This window comes from Mirounga leonina, unplaced genomic scaffold, assembly GCF_011800145.1.
Source record: "Mirounga leonina isolate KUSES-001 unplaced genomic scaffold, KU_Mleo_1.0 Mir_114, whole genome shotgun sequence".
Taxonomy (NCBI): domain Eukaryota; kingdom Metazoa; phylum Chordata; class Mammalia; order Carnivora; family Phocidae; genus Mirounga; species Mirounga leonina.
The window spans coordinates 53,422,303-53,433,927 of NW_023270265.1; the positions used below are offsets into that span (position 1 = coordinate 53,422,303).

The window sequence follows — 11,625 nt, forward strand, 5'->3', positions numbered from 1 at the left end:
ATGTGCGTGCAGTTTGTGCATGTGTGCGTGCACGTGAGTAGGGAGTGTACGTTCATGCACATGTGTGGGGGCCGCTCTTGTATATGTGTTGCCTTGGCGTGTGCATGGGTGTATGTGTGTGGCTTGGGCATGTGAACAGCCCAGGAGACCTCACCCTACACATTTCCATTTTGTGAGAATGGCTCTTCACTTCGCAGGCTGCCCTGCGTTGGCCAGAAGGTCTCGACAAAGCGCACCCTGTGTGTTCCCCATGGCCGCTGCGGCTCCTGGGGGTTTGTCAGGACAGACTTGTGCTCCCTGCACGCTGCCAGGCTCCCAGTACTTTCTGGAAGGCTGTGAGGACTGGGCCCGGGGAGCCGTGGCTGCCTTAGGCTGTCTTGTGTCTGGTCTCAGCGAGGCCTCAGAACCCGGGAACGCGGGGCACGCCAGCCAAGGGCGTCTGCCTGTCCCAGGGGGCAGTGTGGGAACTCAGGGCACGCAGAGACCCGGAGCATCCGTTCCTGTAGCTGCTGCTCGTGGTTTTCAGAGCCTTTCTGCCCTTATCCATGTGCTGAGGGCCTTGCACACCAATGGCATGGTTCCGGTCCCTCCCTGAAGGCTCCTTCCCAGCACCGCGCAGAGCAAGATGTTGCCCTGGGGCGGCCCGCGGCGGCCGGAGCTGTCCCGCTGTGGCCAGAGCTGCCCCGCGGCGGCCAGTGTCGCTCAGAGTGTCAGCACAGTTGTTCACCCGTGAGCCGCACGGACGTTTCATCAGCGGACAGGCCTTGTAAGGAGAGAGCGGATCTTTGCAGACACATTTGTCGCTGTTCTCTACCAGCTAACAGAGTCTCACTCCTCATGGACTAGAACTTACTACTGTCATTTTGCTAGAAAAGGTGCTAATATTTCAGGCGTTTACGGAGCCTTCAGCTCTGTTCTTCTCCACCGAGGGCTCAGCGTGACAGCACCTTCATTAGGGTGACCAGTCGTGGGTGACGGTGAGAGGCGGAGTGTGCGGCAGGCCAGGCTGGAGTGGGAGCAGGCCGGAGGGCCCGCGCCTGCGCTCCACGTGGTGCTGCCCCTGCCAGCATGCCGGGGACAGCACCCCGCCACGTGAAGGTCCGCGATGCCAGCTGGTGTGTCCCTGAGCCGATGACGGGCCGCGGCGTGGGTCTGAAACCGTACCTGTGACCCACTAGTTCTTGGCCGTGGGAAGGGGTCTCTCGCCCACACACACACCTGGCAACATCACCGGCCGGGCCTTCGGGACGCCCAGGCTGCCAGACTGTACACGTGTCCCAGATGTTGGCGGGCGTCGGACGGCGCGTCCCTCCCGTGGGACACCATCAGGCACCTGGGCCCGTACACATCCTCCAAAGCTCTGGGTTTTCCTTGAAAGCTGGTATTTGGGGCCATTGTTGACAACAAATACCGTTGGATATTTTCCTGGCGGGGAAAAATGGCTCATTTCATTGCTTCTTGAGAAAACTCCTGTCTGATGCCCATTTCTGAGCGACAACAGTCTCTGCCTTTCTAGCAAAACAAAGATACTCCCCGAAAATGAGCCGAAACGGCCACAGGGCAGAGCACACCATGCGTGTCCATCTCCTGCGCCACGTCTCGAAACAGCATGCTGCCCAGTCTGGAGAGTCAGTCAAGGAACCACTGGCTCCTTTGTGTGGGCGCTCTGAGTCTGTGTGACTCCCGCCACCGCCACCCGCGTCCCAGGCCGCTGCTTCCGGCAGACGGCGCGTTAGGGAGGTGATGAGTGAACCTTCCAGGCCCACCTGGAAGGGTGTCAGGGACCCCGGGGGCTCCGCACCCCACACCCAAGACCAGCCAGAATGCGCTCCGATGGCGGGATGGGTACTCGCTGCTGAAGGGGAACGCCCCACGGCGGTGGCCACGAACGGCGCTCTGTGAGCAAGTCTGGAATCAGTGTGCCTGGGGCCACGCACAGGGCGTGAGTGCCGCGCGCTCGCATTCATGTGCCTGGTTGGCGGCGCTGGGGTCACGACCTAGGACTTCCCAGGCAGCGGCAGGAAGGCTAGCAGGGGCCGTGGGGGCCGTGCGTGGGGACGTGGGCCCTGCCCCAGGCATGTGATGCTTTATGTAAAGTTGATGGAGAGAATCGGAAAACGTGAAAGGCCTGGATCTACTCCTCCACACTTTCAAAGTAATTTACTCGTTCAGGGGAAGTGGAGTGGGAAGAATCACAGTCACACCTTTCAAAGGCAGACAAACTCTTCACGTTGGGAAAGACACGTTTTTACTGAGCGAATTGATTACAGAGTAAGACGAAGTCGTAGCTTTTGAAAAGCTCAAAAGACTGTGTGATAACAGAGGTGAATGCAGGAAGCTCGTGGGAGGAGGCGGGCTGTCTTAATGGATGCATTTAATTTTAAGGATAAAGAGGCTTTTTCCAGCTTCTTTCTGGGCCATTATCTAAACTTCAACCCTCTGTAGATTCCATAATAATGTGTCCAGTTGTGAAGTTAGGACGAGAAGGTGCGTGGTCTGCCGTCTGCCAGGCCTGCTGGTTGGGAAGAAGCCAGGACATCTGTCTGTCCCGCTGGTCGCGGGGCCCTGGTTGGACGTGGCCCAGGCAGGTGCGCGGGGTGGACACCGGAGGCTGAGCACGGCCGGAGGTGAGCTGCTTGGGAAAGCCAGCCACGGGGCGAAGGGCCGTGCACAGCGGCCAGGTCGCTCTGTGCCGCCGGCCCCGGGACTCTCTCCTGGGCGGTCTTTGCTGTGAATTCCTCCACCAGATAGCTCAGTGTTGCCATGGTTCCTGCTCGTTTTCCTCGATTGTCCTTTTTTTCTTTTCCTGTCTTTTCCAGGAATATCAGTAATGGCCGGTATTTTTGAAACCGAGTATTTGGGGACGCCAGGGTTGTGAGCTGCACTCGCCGCGCCGGGCGCGTTGTCCGCACCGCTGTGCCCTGTCCGCAGCCCCTCACATGGGCGCTGTTCCCCAGGCAGGGCTCCGAGGAGGGGCTCCCGTCCCCACAGCCCCCCTGAGGCGCCAGGCAGCACCCCCACAACGCCGCCCTCCACTTGGGAGAGCGGGTGCAGAACGTGCCGGTCTGGCTGTGGTTTCCGTTTCCTCCTGTGCCCGAGGTCCCCGCCTGCAGCCGGCCCAGTAGATTCAGGCTGGCGAACACGGCCGGGCTTTGGGCCTTCCTGGCCGTGTTGTCGGACTTAGGGCCGTGGAGACTCCACCCGCCTGCCCTGTGGCTCAGATGGAGTCCTGAGCTGGTCCACAGGGCCGGTCGCCGGCCATGGCAAAGGGGCCGCTGCCCACATCCTGAGGGAAGAAGCTCGAAGGGCAGGGAGGGCCACGTGCTTGAGGACAGCTGGGCGATTGTTAGCGTCATCACCAGCGGTCACGGCGGCTCTCCCTCACGGTGGGGGCACAGCTGGGCGCTTGTCCTGTCTCCCCTCCCCCCGCCGCTGCCAGAGTTTGCGTCCAGATAAGTGTGCGTGCACGGCAGGCGTGGACTTAACCACCGTCCGCTCTGGAGGCGTGCAGGCCGCAGACTGGCAGCATCGGGCCCCATGCCCTGTGCTCAGCTGCCGGAGGAAGGACGGGGTGCCGCCTGGCCCCCTCTCTCCCTGGGCCTGTCTGCACCAGCTCCATTCTGGTGTGCCCCCTTCTCCGGGATCAGGGGCCACAGGGCATGGCCCTGGGGCTGTGGGGGAGGGGCAGTGCCCCCACCAGCAGGGCACCTCTGGGGATCAGCTTCTTTCTCCTTTTGAGTCACCTGTGTTCACACTGGACTGTGGCAGCCGGCTCCTGCGCAAGCACGATGGGCCAGGACCCCGCGGGGCTCCCAGGACTGCCCTTGGGGGCAAACCCGGAAGCTTGCTCTTCTCTGGGACTCACCCCAGCACCACCGTGTGAGTCGTGACCACCTGTCGGATCCCAGCGTGGACAGGGAGGGAGCTCCGTGTTGCCTCCCTGACAGATTTTGTGTCCTGGCACAAACCCAGGCCCGAGGTATAAACACTGAACTTTGGCCCCGGTGTACATCCTCGTGGTCTGTGGGTGCCGTGTGCAGCCCTAGATGGGACCCCAAGACCAGCTGGGGCCTGCAAAGGGGTTTCCGGTCCTCTTGGCAGCATCGGGGGTGTAACTGGGCGCCAAGGGTGGTGTCTGGGCACGTGGCGTTCATCCCGTTTCCGGACCGCGTCTCAGCGTGGTGCTTTTAAGCCTCGGACGACTCGCTGTCTCCTGGCAGAGAGCCCTCATCACACCTGCTGCCCGCTCGCAGCCGCCCTCACCCCTGACCTCTGCCCCCAACAAGGGGGCTTCTTGTTCTCGTCCCGCAACTCAGCACATTGTCCTCTGGAAACTGGGGTTGATCCGTGTGGACCCCCGATCCCCGGCTCACAGGCAGCGTGTTCCGCAGAGAGCCTGCCGCCAGCCTCGGCGTGTCCCCCAGGCACCCAGGCGAGGTCGTGCGTGCGAGGCGAGCAGTCCCGGCCGGGTGGTGTCGCTCCCTCACGGTCACAGCTGAGCCAGGCGCCCTGCACGTGTGGAGCAGGGGTGGATGGCCGGCTCGCCACTTTGTCCTGCAGAGGAGTTTCTAGGGTAGTTCGTGTTCTGTGCTCCCTACATGGGTGATGCTGTTAGAAGTAGGAACTGTGTTGTTTTGGCGTATTTGCCGCTTTGGGTCTTTAATCAAGTGAAGCAGTGATTTCCTGGGGGGCGAGGGCCCTCGGCCACTGTTCTGGTGAAAGCATGGGGGACCCCCGACGGGACGGGGCGAGGCCGGACACCGTTAGCTCGGGGCAGAATTGTGTTCTGCGAAGCCTGGTGGTCGCGGCAGGACACAGGTCTTGAGGCCACAGAGCAGAGGGCCGGGGGCCAGAGTCCTCAGCAGCCCAGGGGCCGCCGCCGGAGCGGCTCCTCTCTCCCAGCAGCAAGCAGCCGGAGAGCACAGCAGAGAATAAGCTAATTCACAGCTCAGACCATATGGTACTTTGGAATTACCTAAAAACAAATTTTTACAAGGAGACGTTTAGACTCTGAGATGGCCGTACAAGATGCACATGGATACGCAGACCCTGGTGCAGATGCAGCCGACACAGCGACATGTGTTCCCAAAGCCAGCTCGTTCTGAGTTCATTTATTACTACTCAGTCGGTCCCAGTCACAATGCCCACTTGGGGGTGGGGCCGGCAGTTTTAAGTGGACGGAGGCAGGCCCACTGGGCCCAGAGGCAGGATTGTTCCAGGGAGTTCTGGAAACAGAAGGAAGCTGCCTGTAGGCCCGAGGAACATGAGGGGGATCAGCTGGCCACGTGTGCGTCTCTGCTCATCGGTGGATCAGCTGTGGTGGCTCCATCCCCGAGGGGCCGTCAGGGCCTCTCCCGGGGGCTGAGCCGGGTCAGGGCGTGGGAAGGGGTTCCTGTGTGGCGAGAGCCGTGGGCCAGGGACAGTCACAGGCCATGCCACAGCAATGAGCCCATGGCCCGGACACCAGGCACTTGCTGAGACCAGATGCTGTGGTGAAGCGGGCGTGGGGACGGGGTGTGCACCCGCATCACGCCCCAGCTTCCGGAGGCTCCCCCCAGAGACGTGAGGGGACGTCTGAGTGGGAGTCCCACAGCGGCGCCCCTGCATTCACAGGCAGGTCAGGCCATGCGCCAGGCAGGCCCCTGGGACACAGGTGGGGCAGGAGGCCCGTCTTCCCCATTCAGTTTTTCACTGTCCTGACTACGTCCAAAACTAAAACCACAGTATCCTAGACAATACCATTGGTTTGTCGCAAGATCCTGTTACAACAAAAATTCAAGTGAGAACTTAAATCGCGCGTTCGACTTCGTGTTGCAGAAACCTCTCTACGTGGGTTTTTTTCCCTGCGTGGCGTTGGCCACTCCGCGTGCGTGGGAAGACCCACACAGCCCTCCCCGGGGACTCGGGAGACGGTGGGAGGTGGGGCCGGAGCCAGCAGCTGACCAGGCGCCCTTGTGTCCCCCCAGCTACCCGTACAGCGAGGACTCCGGCCAGGGCCAACAGTACATGAACACCCGGTGCCCTGCATGGTGCGACCGCGTCCTCATGTCCCCATCCGCCAGGGAGCTGATTCTGAAGGTAAGTGCCAGAGTCACCCCAGGACCAGCCACACATAGGGGCCCCCGGGATGGGCCCTGGCGTCGCCCTGAGATGGGTCCTCGGCCACCTGAGACCCAGCGCCCGGGCCTGAGGGGCCCCGGCGACATCCGATGTCTTTCTGAACCCACAGCGTGCATACACGGTCATCAGTGCCTTCAAAATCCTCATGGTTTATTGTATCCTCGGGAATGAAATGTGCTCTTGTCCGCAAGAGCGCTTGTGTAAAGCGTGGTGGACACGTCGGTCCTTATTTCCCCGAGATGTAAATCAAGAGCCTGATTCACATCTGGGCTCGACACGGTAGAAACGAGCGGGAACATTCAAGAGGTGGCACCCTGCGCTCAGGTTTCCTGTGGCCTCCTGATTTTCAAGAATTTTCAGTGCCCACATTTTAATACAAAAAGGGTGTTTTCAAAAGAATCAATATCTGAATTTGTTTTGTCAACCCCATTAATGGGAAATCACACACAAGTGCATTGATTTGGGGGGGTGGGGGCCGCGGGCTGGTGCTCAGAGCAGACGTGGGCCTTTGGGGAGCCATCCCCGACCTGAGCTCTGTTTTAGGTTCCAGTTGCCCCCCCCCCCTCAACCAGGACCCCTTAGCTGGGCCCTGAGTCCTCACCCCGGGGACTGGGAGCTCACTGGGCAAGAGGGGTCACAGCCAGGAGGGCAGAGCCCCCCACATGCTGCCCCAGGCTCATAGCACGCCCTGCCATGCACACACCCTGTGCCCCGTACTCAGTGGCCCCCCAGCCCAGCCCTCTGTGTTCTTCCCTGAGCCCAGAGGAAGCCAGCCGGGGGCCTGCAGCAAGCTTGCTCCGTCGGGGCCTCGGCACTCTTCCCGCTGCGCTGTGTGACCCTCGCACCCGGGGCCCCCCGCCGGGGACAGCTCCCGGGGCCACTTCCCCAGGGGCCTTCCTGGCTGACGCTGCACTGGATGTCGGCCAGGAGCGCACAGACCCGGGAGAGCCTGGACATAGCCCTGCCCTCTCTGCCGGGCCTGCTGCTGACGCTCTGGAGTCGGCTGTGTGCGCTTGCAGGCTGCCGGCCCTGAGCACGTGCGGTGTGCTGGGCACACGGCCACAGCCAGAGCAGGGGCCGCGGGCGCCGCGGGGACAGAGAAGAGACAAGTGTGGTCTACAGGGAAAGCGCCCACGCCGAGGAAACTGCATTCTGCAGGAAACTGAGCGTGTGCGGCCAGGCGGAGGCCGTCCCGGTAGACTGTTTCGTGCTCACTCTGAGCTTGGACGCTTCCGAGCTAGAGGGGGCGCCCCCCCCAGGCAGACGTCCCCCAGGCCCTCCCCGGGGCTGCCCGGCGGCAGCGGGCGTTACCGTCGGATCAGATGCGCCTCGTGAGCAGCTCCTCGGCCTCATCCATCATGCTACGCTCGGGTACCTCGTCACCATGTTCCGTTCTGCTTCCCCAGCCCTAAAACACCAAAGGTGGCGGGCTGGCGGCGCTGCCTGGGAGCTGCCGGGATGCAGGCACTGCTGTAATTTGCTTATCTGTCTCAAGATTATGCAGTTGGAAACCCACAATTTTATGCTGCCTTTGTAAATTACCGTGCTGCGCTTGACGGATGTCCCCCACTTCCGCGAGGCAGCGTTGCGATCGTGAGGGATGGGAAGTGCTCACGCATATGGAGCAGAAGGTTATGTTTTTATACTTTCTAGCAGGCGACCACGCTGGAAAGTAAATCTGACCTTAAGCTTCCTACTGCATTAAAGATAATTCAGTTTTAACTTCATAGTCTCGGATGCTTCAGCGTGGATATAAAACTCCGGCCCAGTCGGAGCGGACGGACTGCCAGGAACGACCCCTTCACAGTCGCACCCGAAACGCAGGGGTCTGCCTGGCCTGCAGACATGGAGGCGCAGGGAGGGAGGGGCCGGGGTGCACACAGCGGTTAATTAACGTGTACAAAGCGCTTGGGGCAGCCGCCTGGGATTCAGAGACGTCTGCTCCCGTGTGAACACAGTTCTGGGCTGATAGAACCGGCTGTCCAAACAAACGGAAACAGGGAAAACGGACGCCAGATGCACGGCGGGGGGCGGGGGTGCCTGAGAAGAAAGCCCTTCCCCAGGGGCATGTGCCAGAGGACAGCTTGGGGGGCCCCCACCCCAACTCCCGTCCGGAAGCAGGAAGAGCCAGGGGCCCAGCGGCTCCCAGGGCTTCCAGAACGTTCTGCCTGCCGGGAGGTGGCAGGTAGCTCGGGCTCCCCGAGGAAGCCCCACTATCCCCACCTTCCCACACGGGTCTCTCTGTTTGCTTTCCCAGTCGGAGAGCGAGGAGAAGGTTGTCACCTACGACCACATTGGGCCCAACGTCTGCATGGGAGACCACAAGGTGATGTGTCCGCGCCGTGTGCAGTGCGGGGCCGGGCGGGGGCTGGACGGCGGGGGCAGCGGGTGGCGGGGTGGACAGCGGGGGCAGCGGGCGGCAGGGGCTGGACGGCGGGCCGAGTTACCGCTCCTCCATCGGCCCACACAGCGCTTGCCCAGATGGTCTGTGTTTACGTAATTGTAATAAAATACCAGAAGGTAGGTAGGTAGGTAAAGAAGGCAGAAAAGACTGGTCACAGTAGAATAAAATACAGAATTTTACTACTTATAACAAAATACCGTCCACAGCCAGTGATTTCCGAAGGTCGTTTTTCTAGTGTGCGTTTGGGATACCGTGACTTCTCATGGCAGTGAGCACAGATGCGTCCTTCAGGGGGACGCTGAGTATTTGTGCAGGGACGTGCTTCGTACGCGTGAGCGTCCCTAACCCCGAGCCCCAAAGTCTCACTGAGGGCGATGCTGGCCGCGTCTTACCTTCAGCCAAATTGGAGACACCCGTGCTTCCCGTGGGCAAGGCCTCCGGGCCGTGACCACGGGGTGCATCGTCCTGACGCGCGGCCCCCACACTGGCGCCCGGGGGAGCGGACCCGGCACAGCCACCGGGTTAGTCAGCAGTCTACGTGAGTTTTTACCTGGAAATCATGCCCTTTCCAAAACTCAACCCCAGCTCCAGTTGTGAGGTCACTGGGGTCTCACGCTGGTGCTCGCGCACAAGGCAGGCGGACGCAGTTGGGCAGCCAGGGGAGGGCAGGGATCCGGAGTCGGGGGGTCAGGGTGGGCGCGTGGCCGCGGGCTCTGACGCCCTCTCTCCTCCCGCTGCAGCCCGTGTTCCTGGCCTTCCGCATCGCGCCCGGGGCAGGTAAACCTCACGCCCATGTGCACAAGTGTTGTGTCGTGCAGTGACGTGTGGTAAATATGACTCCTTCCCTTGGCTTCACCTTTTCTCAGCTTTTCTTGGTGTGTTTGTTCCTTTAACGAGTGACCGATTCCACGGCAGGGAGGCGATGCCAGCGACACCAGAGGGCCCTTCGCGAGACCTCCCTGTAGCGCCTGGAGCCGGTGGGAGTCCCATCCATTGAAACACGTCCTCCTAACAGCTGCATCGACAAACCCGCCCGAGCGCCACCCGCTAGACGGCCGGCCCCACACTTCGCTTCAGCCTCCGGACCGTTCCGGAAAAGCCTCACATACCTCACTGTCTTGTCTGTTCATGTGACATTAAGTAGAAATATTGGGTTTTTGTAATAAGTCACCGTCCTGTTGCCAAAACTCTATAGACAGGAGAGGGAGTCTGTATTTTAGACTTCAGAGTTTCCATTTTTAATAATTGTCAGCGTGGGAAGAGCTTCTCCGGCGTGGAACCCCCCCAGGTGTCCCAGGTCCCCCTCTGCCAGCTGGAGGCGTGCCCGGGGGCGGGCGGCGGGCGGGGGCTCTTTGCGACTCCGGCAGTGTGGCCACTGTGAGGAGAGCAAGGGGCCCTGGTCTTCGCCTCGGGCGGCTCCCCTTCCGTGTTACTTACTGCCGCGTTACATGGTTTTTGAATCACACTGCAGCTGCTTTCCGTTTTTATATATATAAATATATATAAATATATACTTTTTAAAAATAATTTATAAATCTTACCAAAACTTATGCTAAATATACTTTCCGGGACGAATGCTTGCGAGGGTCCTGTCGGCAGGTAGGAATGGAGTCGAGTTCGGGGACGTGCACATCCGCACGGACCCATCCGGCCTTGCGGCCTAGCGGTGCCGTCCTGCGTGGACGTCGACCACAGCACATCTACACTTGCAGATTCTTACTCCTATGCCTTTTTTTCTGTGTACTCTTAAGAACTGAATGTGAAGTTTCTAGCTAGCTCGGGTGTACCTTTTAAGAATTTTGTAAACTGTCCCGTCTGTCTTTTGTTACTGTTCTATGGTGCCAAGTATTCTACATAAAACAATAATATCATGGGAGAAACAAAAATAGCCTAGTCTGCTTCAGATAGAAACTGCTTTTAACATGGGCTGTATATAAAACTACTAAGAGAAACAAAACCGTAAGTTTCCTCGGCTGCTCCGTTGCACCCAGCCTACGTGGTAACCTTGCTGCGACCATCTCCCCTAGCACGAAGTACAGCATTAAAAGGTCATTGCAGAGCCTGTGGATGAAACACAACCTATGTTTTATTGATCCGCTTTAGAACACTACACAATTCCTGGACTGGGTGAAGGCCTTAGATGCTCGTTTTTAGGTAAATCACTACCATTGCAAGTGATTGGGTGTCCGCTTGCTGATCTGTTCTTGACAGTGTGGTCGGGGTCAGTGCTTTGGCCGCTGTGCTCTGTCCACGTGCCACACGGCAGGCCCGCCCCACGAGCTTCTGTGTAACGGGGTTTCAGCTGTTGGTCACTGTGGAGGCCTCTAAAAATGACCGCTCCGGTTCCTAAGCAATAAAATTGATCATGGTGAAAACAGTCCTGAGTCTGCTTTGTTTCTCCGCCTTCCCGGTCCCCATCTCCTTTGAAATGCTAAGTAACGGGAGGGCGCTCCTTTGTGGGCTCACCAGAAATCCCGGAATGTCATTCTGTCAGACATTGCTACACAAAACCAAGCCATTAGTTAAGTGCAGAAAAACAATCTTTTGGGTTTTTTACCGTAGTGGTAACTAATGGGAATTACCCTCAGCGTTTAAAGAGGAGGTTATAAAAATGCACTGCCTTCCTCAAAACTTTAAAACTGGGATTTCCTTTGCTCTTAACTTGAGCTGAGAGAACGACTCGCTCACAGAAATAAAATAGATTTTAATATTGCTCCGTTAAAAAGAAGACCAGCCAGTGGCTCAAAAGAAATGTCTTTTTTTAAAACTGATGGTGCAGCCACGTGGCATAGAACAGAAAACAGCCTTTTCCGTTTCTCTGTAACAGTTTCAAAAATGCCTTCAAGGAGAAACCTTATAATGACGCAGTCACTTCTATTTAACTTTTAAAATTACGACTCAAGAGTGACGCGCAGCAGGACGCGAGCACCAGAGCACCAGCCTCAGAACGTGGAGCCCCGCCGCTGGCCCGCTCCCTGCGCCGGGTGCGGGCGGCTGAGGGCCTGGCCCGGCGGGAGCGAGTGCGAGCCGTCCCTCGGAGGGCGGCAGCGCTACTTGGGATTTCTCTTTGGCGTCCCGGCCTGAATCAAATAGTGTCTACG

The 11,625-nt window shown here is 59.1% G+C and overlaps 1 protein-coding gene across 1 annotated transcript in view; it reads left to right on the plus strand.

Moving 5' to 3' along the window:
* Window positions 1-10,901, plus strand: part of INPP5A (inositol polyphosphate-5-phosphatase A) — a 170,914-nt gene extending 160,013 nt beyond the window's left edge. Inside the window, exons 13-16 of the mRNA XM_034986502.1 lie at window positions 5,967-6,078; window positions 8,378-8,446; window positions 9,265-9,351; window positions 9,440-10,901. Coding sequence (XP_034842393.1) covers window positions 5,967-6,078; window positions 8,378-8,446; window positions 9,265-9,345 — 262 coding nt within the window. The 3' untranslated portion in view covers window positions 9,346-9,351; window positions 9,440-10,901. The remainder of the gene's footprint in view (window positions 1-5,966; window positions 6,079-8,377; window positions 8,447-9,264; window positions 9,352-9,439) is intronic.
* Window positions 10,902-11,625: the final 724 nt, after the last annotated feature.